This window comes from Crocuta crocuta, unplaced genomic scaffold (assembly GCF_008692635.1).
Source record: "Crocuta crocuta isolate KB4526 unplaced genomic scaffold, BGI_CrCroc_1.0 scaffold246, whole genome shotgun sequence".
In the NCBI taxonomy this organism is placed as follows: Eukaryota; Metazoa; Chordata; class Mammalia; order Carnivora; family Hyaenidae; genus Crocuta; species Crocuta crocuta.
In genome coordinates this window covers 5,594,720-5,612,881 of record NW_027531902.1, presented here as the reverse complement: position 1 = coordinate 5,612,881, position 18,162 = coordinate 5,594,720, and the positions used below count along the sequence as shown (strand labels likewise).

At 47.3% G+C, this 18,162-nt stretch overlaps 1 protein-coding gene across 1 annotated transcript in view; it reads right to left on the bottom strand.

Annotated features, from left to right (window-relative positions):
- ADCY3 (adenylate cyclase 3) overlaps window positions 1-18,162 on the bottom strand; it is an 89,272-nt gene that overhangs the window by 42,012 nt on the left and 29,098 nt on the right. Inside the window, exon 3 of the mRNA XM_077774041.1 lies at window positions 462-611. Within this exon, the coding sequence (XP_077630167.1) occupies window positions 462-611 (150 nt within the window). The remainder of the gene's footprint in view (window positions 1-461; window positions 612-18,162) is intronic.

Genomic DNA, 18,162 nt, shown 5'->3' with positions numbered 1-18,162 from the left:
ACGGTGAATCTGCCACAGAACGGGGAAGGGTGGCAGAGGAGGACGCACCTGAAGTGATGCCATGGGAGAAAAGCGCTCAGAATAAACAGAGCTCTTTTTCACCTGAGGGAGGAACACGGGGAGTTGGTGACTGCTTGGGCCAATGTGGTTCTTTAAAAACTTTTAAATTATGGAGGAAAAAACAGGAGGAGGGAAGGTTTAGGTCAAGTACAGAGGAGGGGAGAGGGCAGGTTTCCAGCATGACAAGCTCCCCGAAGTCAGGAGGAGCCGTGTGACGGCCATCGGCCCAGGAGGCAGCCAGCACCTGCCCTGGCAGGTGATCGCCAAGCCCCCAGGGAGCCCAGGGGGGCTACTGCACTGTCCCGGGCCCACCCCCTCCCAACCAGCCCCTCTCTGAACCCGGTCGCTGGCCCTGGGCTCCAGGCCTACACAGCTGCACGGCCACCCAGAAAAGGCCTCACCTGCTGCTGGCTCTGCTCCTCCAAGTTCATCTTCACCTCCAGCGACTGGCGGGCCTCCAGGAAGGCCTTGCGGTGCTTGCGGTCCGCCATGTAGTAGGACATGACGCCCACCATGATGGCGCACAGGTAGAGGAAGACGTTGGCCAGGATCTGTGCCCCAAGGAGAGAAAAGGACAATGCTGAAGGTACATGGTCAGGAGAGAGGATGGAGAAGGAAGGGGGTGGATGGTAACGAAAATCACACCCCAGGGAGGGCCCTGGCGAGCCTCTGACCTCGATAGGATGTTTAGGGCCCTGCCCTGCTTACCTTGGGCAGGTGAGGCCAAGGCCTGGAAGGATGGTTATGGGGCTGTTCGCCCCTCCTGCTTCACGGCGCAGCGAAACTGGCCAATCCCATGGGCCTGTGTGCCTCACAGTCCCTCTGCTACCCAATTCATCCATTCTCTCATTTGTTCAACCACCGCTTAGTGAGGACTTACTTATTAGGTGACCTTAGGTGCTATGTTGATTAGCTGGAAGGAGAGTGTAGAAAATCCTGCTCTACTAGCCAGGGGTGTATAATCCTAAAAGCTTCAGGTTGTACTGAATGTCACAGACGTGAAGTAGTGCTGGGCCAACTCCCAGTCACCATGCTACCTTCCACGTGATGCTGCAGGTATACAGGTGTCTGGGACTCACGCGCATCTTCCCAGCCAACCCCACCTGCCAGGTGGCCAGTCCCAGTACCGAGATCCCATGAGGAAGCTACGGGAAGGGGACAGGGCAGCTGTGGGAACGGATATCTGTCCTGCAAGCTCAGTATGTTGGTATAAAGGCCTTCTTGCACAATGAGAGTCTGTTCCTCCATCCTTGGCCCCCTCCAGGCTCCCCTAGGTGTCTGTGGTCCCCAGCCCATTTCCAGAAGCTGCTGGGATTGCAGACTCCACCTCCTGCTGCAGGTAACCTTGGATATGGACCTGAATATTCAAACCACATCTCATTCCTGGTGCTTGCTACTAATGGCCACAGTCTTTGACCCTGGCTGGGCCCCATTTGGGGCTGGAACCTGCTTCTCCAAAGCCACCGCCAAGAGCCATCTCCAACAAGGTCTGGCCCCTCCCACTTCCCTGAGGCTGGCTCATACCCTCCCCACCTTGGCTCCCTGAGGTCCCGCCAGAGGAAGGCAGACCCCTCCTCTGAAGGGTGTGGTTTCTCAGGCAGAAGTCTAGCTGAGATGTGGGTTGAGAGGCAAAAGTTCTTTATTTCTGGCCCAGGGGAAGAAAGTGTTCTCTTAAGTGAAGTATAAGGGATTCTGGAGAGGTGAAAAATGCAGGGAAGTCAATTTTTAAACAAGATGGCTTTACAGAAAACAGGAAGGTAATCCTGACATTAGTTTTCTGGATACTCTTGGTTACGCCGTATTCCCCTGTTTTTGTGTTTTATCAGGGCTGATCAGTATTAAACCTGAGGACCCATCACCCCCAGGAGAAAGCTCCTGAGGGCTTGGGCACTCAACACTGGCTCACTGATTAATGAGTTTGTTAGTAGGTGAGGTGGGTCTTGATACTGGTCATCGAGTCACCAGATGCAGACCTCACAATCTCTTTAAATTGCTGGACCCAGCAACTCACCAACTCATTGTGTTGGGTCCGGGCAGCCCCGATCACTATACCATTCATGGGGCAAGTGCGTGATTTCGAAAATCCTATGGGACATCTCTTGAACTTCTGCTTGGACATGATTGGCCATTCCCACCTGAGCAGTCAGTATCAATACAGCCTCAGGCCACCTGTTAAATACCTGATAATCCAAAGAGCTGCCAACTTACATTAAGTGAGTCAAAGCAAATCACATAGATCCCGCTGGGTCTCAAAGCCAGTCCGGCCTGCGGTCCTAGAACCTCAGACAGCCTAGAGATTACCTTACTTTGGGGGCTGTATAGCCTTAGGATCTGCCCAGCCCCAAGTTCATGGCACAGGAGGCTAGTCAACAAGGTCAGGCTGTACCTCATGCATCTCACTGAGCGGGAGCACTTTGCCAAAACCAACACAGGATCCAGATACAGCAGAGTCACCAGGACCAAGGGTCTGGGTCCTAGAGGTCAACGGGGTAGCTGCATTAGAAGAAGCCACAAGCCTGGGCCCCATACCTACTAGTATCAACAACCCTGACCTATCTCTGGCCCTGGCCACCACCTGGGCTGTCACACTTAGCCACGGACAGAGCTCCACGCCCAGGGGTCTACTGCCCCCCAACAGGCCCTGCCTGTCCACCTCACAGGGTGGGTAGAGCCGACTAGGCCCTGTGTCACGAATTACCATTGTCATTACCCATCAGGGCTCCCCCTCTAAGAAAACCACCTACTCTGTAGAAAAAGGACAATTATAACAGGAAACCTTCAGACCAACTCCTACCAGAGATTATTACCCAAACAGTGTATCAGGGTCGCCTGGGTGGCTCAGTCAGTTAGGCGTCAGACTCTTGATTTCGGCTCAGGTCACAATCTCTCAGTTCTGCATTTGAGCCCTGCATCAGACTCCTAGCTGACAGTGTAGAGCCTGCTTGGGATTTTATCTCTCTGCCCCTCCCCTGCTCCTGCTTGCGTGCTCTCTCTCTCTCAAAATAAACAAACATAAAAAGAAAAGGGTATAACAGGATTCAGGTTTGGTTCACCCTAGAAACCATCTATACGGGGCAGCGCTCCCTCCGGCCAACTGTGACTATTTTAAAATAAGCCCCACATTTGCCTTCCACTTGCAGGTGCAGAAAACAAACAGGAGGAGCCAGACCGCTGCCTTGCTGCTCGCTAGATGGGCAACCTGCTAGGTCAGGAAACTTCCGGAGCCCCCACTTCACCATCTATGAGCTGAGGGACGGGCTGACTCATCTTGAAAGTCCCTGAGGTCCCGACCCTGGCTGGCCCTCATCAGACCTCACTTCTGAGGGCAGAGGTGGGGCCTGGAGATGACCTGCTGCGAAAGGCTGGAGGGAAGGCAAGGCAGGTCGGTTCCTAGGGCGGCCAGGGGGTCCCCTGAGTACCCCGAGTCACAGAGGCCGCTGCCCGCCCCTTCTCGACCTGTACTCTCAGCTCACCTGTGCGGGGATGTGGAGGCAAATGGCCATGTTTGGGCTACACGCTGGAGAGTCATGTGGGCCCCACAGGTCCCTCCCTGGCCAGGGAATTCCCTCCCCACATCCCAGTGAGCTTACTCCTTCCTAGAGATTTCTCCCAGGAGCCCCAGGCTGTGGGTTTCTCAGAGCTCCCCCAATTCCCTAAACTTCCGTCAACTAACAGGTCCTCAGGTTGCTGTTGCTCCGTTCCACCCCAATCGCTCTCTTCCACGCAGCCATAGCCACAAGGCTCGGAAGGAGCTCACCAGTCCCCCAAGGCCAGGCAGTAAGTGGCCGGAAGCTGAGCCAGAGCCCCACAGGTGTCTCTCAGCCTCCAAATCCAGGGCACAAATCAGGTAAGGCGAGGCTGCCACCTGGAGGAGACCCCCAGCCAGGAAGCGGGGGGGTGGGGGTCAGCTCTAGGGGAAGGTTGGGGAGTGAGGCGCTGCTGCTCTGCCCACATGCAACCTCTCAGCATGCAACACGCAGGAGCACAGTCACCTGGGTCAAGGTCTCCCAGCTGGCTCCACCCCAGGGGTGCTCTGGGGATGGGCGGGGGTGGGCAGCAGTCTGCAAACACTCTCGGAGGACCCTGATGTGTGGCCGGGTCCAGGAGTCCCCTTTCCTGGCCTCAGTTTCTTTGCCTGGGACATCACCTCACATCACATTAGGTCCTGGACATGGGGACACACTTTATCTGCCTCATCTTGGTTAATCTACTCAAGGCCAGGCCCTGTCGTTCCAATTTTACAGGAGAAGGAGCCGATGTGGAGCAAGGACTCAGAACCAGAGGACAGCTCTGCTCCACACCCTGCTGCACGATGCAGAACCCCAGCCTGCAATACTCCCTGTAACCCGACGGTTTTATTTAGTTTTTGTTTATTTTCATTATTTTTTTAATGTTTATTTTTGAGAGAGAGACAGAGCTCAAGCAAGGGAGGGGCAGAGAGAGGGAGACGCAGAATCCAAAGAAGCTCCAGACTCCAAACTGTCAGCACAGAGCCCAACACGGGGCTCAAACTCACAAACCTCGAGATCTGACCTGAGCCGAAGTCAGCAGCTTAAGTGACGGAGCCACCCAGGCGCCCCAGTATTGGACATTTTTAAAACTATAAAACACTGCCACCAAGATACCAGCCCTAAAGCACTCTCGTGGGGGCTGGTCACATCTCTGATCCAGAAGAAAGGGGCACATCTAAGGGTGTGCATGGCCTGCATACACAACAGTGGGCGTGACCTCGAAGCTCTCACTATTCAGACATTTCCCGCTTCATGTTTATAAGTATAAACATGTCTCATTCAGCAGAACCGAAGTGCTCTTCAAAGTCTATTTGAGAAAAGGGGTTTCTCTCCCTCCACAGGGAGCCCAGCACAGTGCTGGCACTGAGGAGCTCACTGTGACACCGTCCCTGCCCCTGGGGTCACCGCTGGCAGGAGAACACCCAGCTCAGGGGGGACGTGATGGCGTAAGCAGGGAGGCTGTCATTCCTCTAAAATATATTGACTAGCACTGCTTCTCACTATAGGTCAGAACTGTAGACCCAGGGAAAACGTAGGCCACAGGGAAAACTTGAGAGTCTGAAACGTGTCTCTCGCGTGACTGGGACAAACGGGCTCCTCCAAACTCAGCCTTGAGCTCCGGTGCCGTACAGTCTCTGGAACTCCCACCCCCGGGGAAGCGGGGAAGGTCTTCCTTTCAGAACTCTTCTCCACCCGAGGTAATGCAACCACGTCACACCTCGCCCCTCCCCCTTCGGCCTCTGGTCAGCACATGAGCAGGCCAGAAGCCATCACAAACCTGACCCCTCAGCCTCATGGTCTCCCTGGGACCCAGCCTTCTAACATCCCATCTGCCGCACCCCAGCCCTCTCCCACCCCACCCCACCCCAGCGTAAGAACAGAGGAATGAGGCTCGGAGGACTGTATAGGCCGGGACAGTAGTGGGGACAGGCCCGGAAACATCCAGAAGGTGAGGCTGAGCGCACAAAGGCGCAGACAGAGGTCGGGTGGGTGGGGACCACATCCGATCAGGGAGGTATCACACGGCTTCAAGAAGATATGGGCTCTACAGAGATGGGATCCTGGGAACAAAGGGAACCTTGGATACCACACCCTGCGACCAGGCGCGGCAGGAAGGCTTCTACCGTCACCAGTAACGACTGCCTGAGGGAGCTCCGGCAGCTGGGTGTGCAGACAGGACAGCTGACCTGTGACAGACAGGGAGCAGGTTCTCCGCTCAGGCAGTTCTGAAAGCCAAGCAGGAGCCCTGATGCAGCCCCCTGGCTCCTCGGTGTGGTCCCGGCGGGGGTGGGGGCAGCGGCGTCACTGTGCACTTGTTACACGGGACTCAACACACCATGTTTCCTTCTTGGGGGGACTCTCCCGCACGACCAGCCTGCGAAGTTCTGCTCTGGGGCACCATCGAGGTCACCTCTCCCTACCCCAGTGAACCCCTTTCCCCAGTGAACCAGATTGGGCAGCAGTCTCATCGCAGAAGAACTGTTTTGTTTTTTTTTTTAAACACAAGATTTTTAAAGTAATGAGAATGAATGAATCTCCCAAGCGGGTAAACATTCAGACTACAGCTTCATCTGACCCACGATGGCCGAAGTGTTTGTAATACCCCAGCTCAGAAACACGGCCGTGAGAAAATTCCTTTACAAAATCCTTCCTCTTGGAATGTGATGAATCACAAGATCCTGCACATTTCTACCAGTCCACAGGGACACAGGGCCGCTCCAAGCAGAGCTTTAGAAGAGAACTCATCCCCTTGGAGGCGGGCTGGTGCCTCAACTGCCTAGGCTGACCCCTCCCCATGGGTTCATTGCAGCCTAGAGATTCCAGAACACCCCAGAACTGGGGAGGAGAAACCCAGGGAGAGAGAAAGCTGCTCTGGGGAGTCAACCTCCATGTGAGCTGCCCTTGGAGACCCCACGATGCTCTGCTGTCAGGGGAAGACCACCCTGGAGCTTCTGTTCATTAAAACTAACTCAGATGTTTTAGGGGAAAAAAATCTCCACGGAGCCGTAGGGCAAGAGGATTCTCTGCAGGCAGCCAGCCTCCCCAGCCCAAGGAAGCCAGGCCAGAGCCTGGGGTGGCCGCCACTCAGTGCCCGTGGGCCCCCCACTCTGGAGCCATGCTCCCTGTAGACTTCAGGTGACCTTCCTCCTCAGTCAGGTCCCTGATGAAAGGTCCCCTCCTCACAGAGGCCTGCCCTGACCACCCACCCCCCACTCTCTATATTTTCCTGTTTAAGACCCTGCAGAGAAGTATCTGCACTTTGCATTCTCTGATCCTTTTCCTATTTGCCCGTTTAGTCTGTTTACTTCACAAAACAGCAAGCTCCAAAGGGCCAGGGTTTGGTTTTGTTTCTCTGCTGATTCCCCAGCACCCGGACTGGGTCTGGCACACGGGAAGCCACCAGTGCTGACTGGATGAACAAGTGGCAGAAAGAGGTGGGGCTGTGCAGTCACGCAGATCTCACATACCACCTGCAGGCTGCGTGGCCTGGAGCAAGTCACTTCCCCTCTCTGAGATGGAACTTCTTCATCCTCGCAGGAATCCTGAAGGCTGAGCCAGGAAGATCAAAAGAGAGGTCATATGCAACAAAATACGTTCTTAGTGACTTTCTATTCTTCCAGAAGGAGAAGGGAAATTCGTGCCTAACGATAAGGCTGTAACGGAGTTTTGTCACAATCCTACTTGTCACAACAAGCTAAGTTCTTATTCTCATTTTACGGAAGAGGCTTGAAGCCCAGAGAAATGAGGCTGCGAGCCTGTGGTCTCCTACGGTGCTGACCCTGGAACTCAGATCTCTTTCCTCTTTCTTCCCCCACTACAAGCAGAGTTCAAGTTTCAAGACATTAATAAAAATCTGCTCCGACCCAGACGACTGAGTATCAAAAGGCAGCCTGACGCTGGGGTAGGTCCCCTGGTGTTCTTGTGCTTGGCTGGCAACACATCACCCACGCGTGATGCCAGGGCTTTCCCTACGTTACCTAGCAGAGTTGTGACAAGGGCCAGTGGAGGCTGAGGTCCCAGGCACTGGGGGCCCCTGGACTCAGGAAAGACCTGGGGCATCTACACAGGTGGGGAGGTGCAGACGGTGGAGGGGGAGATGCTCTAGGCCCACACAGCACATTCCAGCGTCTGGGGTCTCCAATAAATACAGCCTACCCAGCACAATTCAAGGTTCCAGCCTTGGGGTACCACTGAGGTGTCCTTCCAAGCTGACATCTGTCCAGTTCCCACCATGCCTCAACACAAAAGGACCTCTAGCAGCTTCCAATTTGTTCTATAGCTTGGGCACACCTCTGCTAAAAGACATTCAATGTCCACCTTCTTCCAAAAACAAAGACAACTTCCAGAATAGGCCTCCAGCCAACCTGACATGTTATATGAGGTCCCTCATGATCTGCTACGTTGCCAGGACAGCTTCTCAGGCTGCGCACTGCACAGCCCCAGGGGTACCACTCTGCAGACTCTGATGTGATGGCTCCCCTACAGGTGTGGAACTGACAGTCCTGACCACTGGGCTCCAGTGTCACTTCATCTCTTCTACCTGGCTACCGCCCACCAAGCTCCCTTCACTCCAGCCACAATGGGCCTCTCTCCAACCCTCTACTAAGATGTGCTGTTTCAGGGCTCTATGGCTCTAACCAGAACATCCTGCCTCTCCTCCTTTGCCTGTGGAGGGCCACACGAAGCAGTGATCCTCAGACTGAACCCAGGCCGAAAACCCGGCACATACTGGCTTTAGTCATTCCCAAAAAATGTTAGTGATTGTTACTATTTCAAGACCCAGCTCTAATACCACCCCCCAATCCCCAAACAGAAACATTCATTCATTCATTCATTCATTCATTCATTCATTCAAAGACTTAGTAAATGGCCACCCTGTGGCAGGTAGATACTTGGTATGTAGCAATGAATACGGCAGCAAAAGTCCCTGCTGTTGGGAACTGATGTTTTGGGAACAGTGGATGAAAAAGAAACAGAATTCGATAATAAAAGTATCAGAACTCAGGAGAGAATAAAAACGATACAGTAACAGGCAGCTGCTTTAGATGAGAAGGTGAGAAAGACTGATGGCCCCAACTCTTCACTCCCCTGTGCAAGTATCATAGAGCCATACACTTGTCATAGCCTCGCGGACAGTGTTCCCTCCTGCTGACTCTGACCATGGACTCTGCTCTGGTCAGATGGATGTCAGCACACAGGACATGAGCAAATGTTTGGAATATGCCTGCACTTCCTCCTGGGCTTCCACTGTCGCCATGAGAACAATGTGCACCAAGAAGCTCACCAGTACAGTGAATGAGAGACCTGGGGAGCTAAGCAAAACCCGGGCTACAGCATGGAGCCAAACCCAGCTGAACCCAGCCCAGATCAGCCAGGCCCCAACCCAGCCAGGGATGTACGAGTGAGAAATGTGTGGTTGCGAGCCACTGACTTTTGGGTTGTTATGCTGCATTAAGTGACAAGAGCTGGTTAATGCAGGTTGGTTAGGACAGCTGTCCCTGAAATGGTGGCATCTTTTTTTTACACTCTAGTTAGCACATAGCGTAATAATGATTTCAGGAGTAGATTCCAGTGATGCGCCTCCTATATAGAACACCCAGTGTTCATCCCAACAAGTGTCCTCCTTAATGCCCTTCACCCATTTAGCCCATCCCCACCCTGCAACACCTCCAGCAACCTCAATTTGTTCTCTGTATTTAAGAGTCTCTTATGTTTTGTCCCCCTCCCTGTCTTTATATTCTTTTTGCTTCCCTTCCATGTTAATGTTTTATATCTTAAATTCCACATGAATGAAGTCATAGGATATTTCTTTCTCCAATTTTGCTTAGCATAATACCCTCTAGTTCCATCGATGTTGTTGCAAATGGAAAGATTTCATTCTTTTTGATTGTTGAGTAATACTCCATTGTATATATATACCACATCTCTTTTTCCATTCATAGGTCAATGGACATTTAGACTCTTTCCATACTTTGGCTACTGTCGATAGCGCTGCTATAAACATTGGGTGCATGTGCCCCTTTGAAACAGCACACCTGTATCCCTTGGATAAATACCTAGTAGTGCAACTACTGGGTGCTAGGGTAGTTCTATTTTTAACCTTTTGAGGAACCTCCATACTGTTTTCCAGAGTAGATGCACCAGTTTGCATTCCCACCAGCAGTGCAAAAGAGATCCTCTTTCTTCACATCCTTGCCAACATCTGTTGTTTCCTGAGTTGTTAATTTTAGACATTCTAACTGGTGTGAGGTGGTATCCCACTGTATTTTTAATTTGTATTTCCCTGATGATGAGTGATGTTGAACATTTTCTCATGGGTTGGTAAGCCTTTTGGATGTCTTCTTTGGTAAAGTGTCTATTCATGTCTTTTGCCCGTTTCTTCAACTGGATTGTTTTCTGGGTATTGAGTTTGATAAGTTATTTATAGCTTCTGGATATTAACACTATATCTGATACGTCATTTACAAATATCTCCTGCCATTCTGTTGGTTGCCTTTTAGTTTTGCTGATTGTTTCCCTTTGCTGTGCAGCTTTTTATCCTGATGAGGTCCCAAAAGTTCATTTTTGTTTTTGTTTCCCTTGCCTCTGGAGATGTGTTGAGTAAGAAGTTGCTGTGGGTGAAGTCTAAGAAGTTTTTGTCTGCTTTCTCCTCTAGGATTTTCATGGCTTCCTGTCTCACATTTAGGTCATTCATCCATTTTGAGTTCATTTTTGTGTATGGTTTAAGAAAGTCGTCCAGGTTCATTTTTCTGCATGTTGCTGTCCAGTTTTCCCAACACCATTTGCTGAAGAGTCTTTATACCATTGGATATTCCTTCCTGCTGTGTCAAAGATTAGTTAGCCATACATCTGTGGGTCCATTTCTGGGTTCTCTGTTCTGTTCCATTACTGTAAGTGTCTGTTTTTGTGCCAGTACCATACTGTCTTGATGATTACAGCTTTATAATACATCTTAAGGTTCAGAATTGTGACACCTCCAGCTTTGGTTTTCTTTTTCAGGACTGCTTTGGCTATTCAGGGTCTATTCTGGTTTCATACAAATTTTAGGATTGTTTGTTCTAGTTCTGTGAAGAATACTGGTGTTATTTTGATAGGTGTTATTTTGATATTTCAATGACTAATACTCAATTATTTGTCATTGAATATGTAGATTCCTTTGGGTAGTATCAACATTTTAACAATATTTGTTCTTCCAATCCATGAGCATGTAATATTTTTCCATTTTTTGTGTCTTCTTCAATTTCTCTTATAAGCTTTCTATAATTTTCAGTGTATTGGTTTTTCACCTCTTTGATTAGGTTTATTCCTAGGTATTTTATGGTTTTTGGTGCAATTGTAAATGAGACTGATTCCTTCATTTCTCTTTCTATTGCTTCATTCCTGGATGTATAGGAATGCAACTGATTTCTGTGCACTGATTTTATATCCTGCGACTTTGCTGAATTCATGGATCAGTTCTAGCAGTTTTTTGGTGGAATGTTTTGGGTTTTCCATATAGAGTATCATGTCATCTGTGAAGAGTGAAAGTTTGACTTCTTTCTTGCTGATTTGGATGCCTTTTATTCCTTTGTGTTGTCTGATTGCTGAGGCTAGGACTTCCAATACTATGATAAATAACACTGGCAAGAGTGGAGATCCCTGTGTGTTCCTAACCTTAGGGGGAAAGTTCTCAGTTTTTCCTCATTGAGGATATTAGCCGGTGGATCTTTCATATATGGCTTTTATGACTGAGGTATGATCCTTCTATGCCTACTTTCTTGAGGGTTTTTATCAAGAAAGGATGCTGTATTTTGTCAAATGCTTTTTCTGCATCTATTGAGAGAATCATGTGGTTCTTGTCCTTTTATTGATGTATCACATTGTTTTGTGGGTACTGAACCGGCCCTGCATCCTAGGTATAAATCCCACTTGGTTGTGGTGAATAATTCTTTTAATGTATTGTTGGATTGGGTTGGCTAGTATCTTGTTGAGGATTTCTGCATCCATGTTGATCAGAGAAATTGGGTCTGTACTTCTTTTTAGTGGGGTCTATGTCTGGTTTTGCAATCAAGGTAATGCTGGCTTCATAGAAAGAGTTTGGAAGTTTTTCTTCCATTTCTATTTTTTGGAACAGCTTCAAAAGAATAGGTATTAACTCTTCTTTAAATATTTGGTAGAATCCCACTGGAAAGCCATCTTGTTTTTTGGGAGATATTTTTTTTTTTTTTTTTTTTAATGTGTTATTTATTTCTAGGAGAGAGAGAGAGAGAGACAGCACGAGCAGGGTAGGGTCAGAGAGAGAGGAAGTCACAGACTGAAACAGGCTCCAGGGTCTGAGCTGGCAGTCAGCACACAGCCCGATGCGGGGCTTGAAGCCACGAACCGCGAGATCGTGACCTAAGCGAAAGTCGGACGCCCAACCAACTAAGCCACCCAGGCGCCCCGGGAGATTTTTGATTACTAATTTGATTTCTTTACTGGTTATGGGTCTGTTCAAATTTTCTATTTCTTCTTGTTTCAGTCTGGGTAGTTTATATGTTTCTAGGAATTTGTCCATTTCTTCCAGATTCCCCAATTTATTGGTGTATAATTTCTCATAATATTATATTATTGTTTGTATTTCTGCAGTGTTGCTTGTGATCTCTCCTCTTTCATTCTTTTTATTTATTTGGGTCCTTTCCTTTTTCTTTTTGATCAAACTGGCTAGAGGCTTATCAATTTTGTTAATTATTTCAAAGAAACAGCTCCTGGTTTCATTGATCTGTTCTACTGTTTTTTTTCTTCGATAGCATTGATTTCTGCTCTAATCTTAATTATTTCCCGTTTTCTGCTGGTTTGGAGTTTTATTTGCTGTTCTTTTTTCAGCTCCTTGAGGGGTAGGGTTAGGTTGTATATACCTTTCTTCCTCCTTTAGGAAGGCCTAGATTGCTATATACTTCCCTCTTATGACCACCTTTGCTGCATCCCAGAGGTTTGGGGCTGTGGCATTATCATTTTCATTGTCTTTCATGTACTTTTTAATTTCCTCTTTAACTTCTTGGTTAGCCCATTAATTCTTTAGTAGGATGTTCTTTAGTGTCAAAGTATTTGTTGTCTTTCCAATTTTTTTCTTGTGGTTAATTTTGAGTTTCATAGCATTGTGATTTGAAAATATGCATGGTGTGATGTTGATCTTTTTATACTTGTTGAGGACTTTGTGTCCCTGTGTGTGATCTATTCTAGAAAATGTTCCATGTGCACTTGAGAGGAATGTGTATTCTGCTGCAATGTTCTGAAAATATCTGTTAAGTCCATCCAGTCCAGTGTGCCATTCAAAACCATTGTTTCCTTGTTGATTTTCTGTTTAGATGATCTGTCCATTGCTATAAGTGGGGTGTTGAGGTCTCCTCCTATTATGGTATTATTATCAATGAGTTTCTCTATGTTCGTGACTAGTTGATCTATATATTTAGGTGCTTTCACATTGGTGGCATAAATGTTTTAATTGTTAGGTCGTCTTGGTGGATAGGCCCCTTAATTAATGATATAATTAATGCCCTTTTTCATCTCGTTATAGTCTTTATTTTAAAATCTAGATTGTCTGATAAGTATGGCTACTCTGGCTTTCTTTTGGTGACCAATACCATGACAGATGGTTCTCCGTTCCCTTACTTTCAATCTGAAGGTGGCTTTAGGTCTAAAATGGGTCTCTTGTAAACAGCACATAGATGGGTCTTGTTTTCTTATCCATTCTGTTACCATGTGTCTTTTAATTGGAGTGTTTAGTCTATTAACATTTAGAGTGAGTACTGAAAGATATGAATTTATTGCCATTGTGTTGCCTGTAGATTTGGATTTCTGGTGATGTTCTCTGGTCCTTTCTAATCTTTGTTGCTTTTGGTCTTTTTTGTTTTATTTTGTCTTTTCTCCCCTCAGAGAATCCCCCTTAAAATTTCTTGCAGGGCTGGTTTAGTGGTCACATAATCCTTTAGTTTTTGTTTGTCTGGGAAACTCTTTATATCTCCCTTCAGTTTGAATGACAGCCTTGTTGGATAAAAGATTCTTGCCTGCATATTTTTCTGATTCAGCATATTAAGTATATCCTGCCACTCCTTTCTGGCCTGCCAAGTTTCTGTGGATAGGTCTGGTGTGAACCTGATCTGTTTTCCTTTGTAGGTTAAAGAATTTTTTCCCTTGCTACTTTCATGATTCTTTCCTTGTCTGTGTATTTTGTGAATTTGACTATGAAAGGCCTTGTTGATGGTTGGTCTTTGTAGAATTTAATGGGAGTTCTCTGTGCTTCCTGGATTTTAATGTCTATGTGTTTCCCTGGGTTAAGAAAGTTTTCCACTATGATTTGCTCACATAAACCCTCCACCCCCCTTTTCCTCTCTCTTTATCTTCCGGGACCCCTATGATTCAGATGTTATTCCTTTTAAAGGAGTCACTGAATTCTCTAATTCTTAAATCATGCAGTTTTGCCTTAGCTTCCCTCTTTCTTTTCTGCTTCATTATTCTCCATAAGTTTGTCCTCTACATCACACTGATTCGTTGCTCTGCTTCATCCATCCTTGCTGCCATGGCATCCATTCGAGATCGCATCTGTTATAGCATTTTTAATTTCATCCTAGCTAAACTTTACTTCTTTTATCTCCACAGAAAGGGATTCTATGCTTTTATCAACCAGCTAGTATTATTATTAAGATTCTAAATTCTGGTTCAGACATCTTGTTTGTATCTGCATTAAGTCCCTGGCTGTCATTTCTTCCTGTTCTTTCTTTTGGGGTGAATTCCTTCGTTTCATCATTTTGGAGGAAGAAAAAGAATAAAATTAAATTTAATTAAAAAAATTAAGAACAACACAAAAAAATCAAATAGATGCTAGGCGTGTTTTGGTCTGGTTGTCAAAAGAAGCTTGATAGAATAAAGAAAAAAGGGGAAGAAAAGAAACGAAAAATAAGGAAAAAAGGAAAGAACAAGGAAAACATTTGAAAATTTAAAAAAAAATAGAACAAAATGAAATAATTAAAGTAAAATAGAATAAAAAATTTACAAAGTAAAAAAAATAGTAGAAAAAAATCTTTTTTATAAGAACGGAAAATAAAAATAAGTTTTTTCTTTCTGTACTGAAGAATAAGAAAGAGGAAAAAAAATGAATAGATGGACCAGCGAACAGAATGAAATACGATTGAAATTACATCCAGTTTCTTCTAGAATTCATACTATGAAGCACTTTATAGTCTGTAAACTAAACAGGCAGAGAGACTTGTGTTCTTTTAGAGCCTGGTTGGCCCAGTTGGCGGGGGGCTAGTGCAACAACTCCGTTCTCCACTAGATGGCGCCCCTTAGTTTACTGGTGTGGATCATTGTGGTGCATATACACGTTTATGTGCATGCACGGGAGAGGCGAAACTGGTGTCACCCAACTACCCAGTCTCTAGTATCAGAACTCTGTGCTTTCACGACTGGCAATCAAGTACCCCTCCTTTGCCTCTGGCTTCTGTCCACTCCCTGCTTCTACACTGTCCATGACCAAGCCGTGAGGATGCCAGGCAGCACCTCCCTCCCAAGTTTTATCTCAGATGGGGCTGTGTTTCCAAATCCCTCATTTCTGAGTGCCCTGTGGCTTTTACCTGCTCAGACCTTCTGGGGGAGGGTCTCCCCGAGCAATGGCCAGGTGTCAGCCCGCCCCCAGGTATGTTCACGCAACTGCACTGCTGCAGATGCCTAGAGACTGAGGCAGGTTCCAGCCTGCCCCAGAAAAAGTTTGCCTGATCGTGGAGCAGCAGAATTTCAGGGATTATGGTAAATCACAACACACATCTGGCACCAGGCTTCACCACCCCTTAACATCCTTGTTCCAACACTGGCAAATGTGGCTGTTCTCCAGGGTCTGCTGGGACCTTGGCCTGTGAGAGGCTGCACAACCTCTACCAAACATCCTCTCAGCAGGGGAACTGCCTCTCCCCATGTGGCCCAAGGACCCTGAGGACCTGGCTGTCTGCTCCTGGGGATTTGCCCTTCCCACCAGAGCTCTGCCAGATATGAAGCTGAGGAGTTTCAGACTCTAGCTTCCCTGTTCATAGAGTCTTATGGTCTCCAAGCCCTCTCCTCTCTCCCTTTCTTGTTAAGTCCCTTATGGGTGTTTCCACTCTTTCTCTTCCTCTCCAGCTGCTTTCAGGGGGAGTGCTTTTCCTGTGCTTTCCCCTCTGTCTCCATCCTCTCTTCGCAAACAAAAACAGTTCCCTTTCCTCCGCAGCTTCTCTCTCCCCCAGTTCACCTCTCAGTGCTGTGTACCTGTCAAATTCTGTGGTTCAAGTTATGCCGATTGTTGTGTTAATCCTCAGATCAATTTTCTAGGTGTGCAATATAGTTTGGCATTGATCTAGCTACATTTCAGGGACAAGACGTGCAAAAAATCTTCCATGCTGCTCTGCCATCTTGGCCCCCCTCTCCCTGAAGTGGTGGCATTTAAACTGAGATATGAATGACAAAAAAGACCCCAGCCATGGGAAAACTCTGTACAAAGAGCATCCTGGGTGGATAATATACTTCAAAGGCCATGGAATATGTGCCTCTTTTCCATAGGACACCCCCCCACACACACACACACACACCATACCCTCTGATACTTCTGAGTGTATCTCTTCCCAACTAAGACACACGAAGCCCCCAAGGTCAGGGTGTTTCACTCACATTTTCAGCCTCTGGGGCTGGTACAGTGGCTGGCACAGACACAGCTAGCTGCATGAATGGCTCCAGAAGGCAGGCCAGAGAATAGTTCATTCTTCACAGAGGTGTTCTCCTTGATAAGAGAGCCAAAATCGAGCTAGAGAAAGGTTACAAGCAATGGTTCTCAACAGGGGGTGGAGGGTGATCCAGCCCTGCTGGGGTCTATATAGCCATATGTCTGGGGACATATTTGATTGTTGTGAGTAGGCCAGGAGGGTGCTCCTGGCATCTGAATGGGGACCACGGCTGCTGCTGAATACCCTCTAGTGCACAAAGCAGGCCCCACAGTGAATAATGACCTTGCCCCAAATGTCAACAGACCCAAGCTCAAGAAACCTTGGCTAGAACAATGCCACTTTCTTTTTGGATCCCTGAGCATTCACATGAAACTTTCCTAAGCTTTTTTTACTAAACAATATTGAACTCGGAGGACAAAGACATGAACAAGCAGATTTTTATGTCAATCGTAAGCCTTGGGGCTAAGAAGAAAATGCCACTAACACGCACTGAACATAAGGACATGATGTCTTGATAAATACACCTATGATGCAAAGGCGGTCCACATCACTGGGGGAAAAGACGATTAAGACCAGAGAAGGCCATCCGGTCTGTCTCCCTGTAGGAGGAAGATGTAGGAATGAACATCCCACATTTAACATTTTATAATGGCCCAGGGATTATTCACTTCAAATCTGAGAAGTAGGATGCAGGAGTCAGTGAGCCCCTAGAATTAAGAGCAAATTGTGTTTTGCCCTTTTCTGGGGGAGCAAATCCATTGCTCTCATCATATTCTCAAAAGGGCCTGTTAGCCCAGATGATTAAGAATCACAGAACTAATCAAAAGTTCCCCCTCTTCCCTGGTGGCTTCACTATAGAAACAGAAAACATCTGGACATACCATTCTGTATCTTTTCTTAGTCACCTTGGTCTTTTCCTCTGGGCCAAATAACTCCAATTTTGCTTAAAGAACTCTATTTTAAAATGTTTAATCATACTTGGCTTCCAGATCCTTTAAAAAAAAAAAAACTCAACTCTGCTGGTGTCTTGGTAAGCGGTGGGGCTCCAAGCTGAGTCTGGGACAGTAAAAAATGACCTCAAGAGCAGAGATAAAGAAGCTACTGGAAAAGAAGGAAGCACAGATTGATCTTGATGGAGAAAAGGGTAGGTCATCAAAGACCCCTAAGAGAGAGTAGAACTTGAGCTGGCCCATTCAGTTGTGGTCTTACACACACACTCACAACAAAGAGCTTGTAGAGACATTTTAATATGGGTTCCAGATGGTAAAGAAAATTTAAGTCAATAGCTGATGATTAAGGTGAAAAAAAAAAAAAGGAAAAACAGGGGTGGCCTGGGTGGCTCAGTCGGTGGGGTGTTGGACTTCAGCTCAGGTCATGATCTCCTAGTTTGTTCATGGGTTTGAGCCTCATGTTGGGTTCTGTGCTGACAGCTCAGTCTAAAGCCTGCTTCCAATTCTGTGTCTTCCTCTTCCCCTCTCTCTCTCCGCCCCTCTCCCACTCTCACTCTCAAAAATAAACATTAAGAAATTAATAAAAAGAAAAAAGAAAAGGGGTATCTGGGTGGCTCAGTGGATTGAGCATCTGACTTCAGCTCAGGTCATGATCTCGTGGTCTGTGAGTTCAAGCCCCACACTGGGCTCTCTGCTGACAGCTCAGAGCCTGGAGCCTGCTTTGGATTCTGTGTCTCCCTCTCTCTCTGCCCCTGCCTCCTCAAAAATAAACAAACATTAAAAAACATTAAAAAAAAGAAAGAAAAAATTAACTATAACTTATGGGAGTAACCAGAATGACAACACGGTCCTATGCTGCCTGCTCAGGTCTTGTTAACCTCTGAGCAATACCAGTTGCATTTAATGCATAGATCCTGACTTTCTGGAACTATC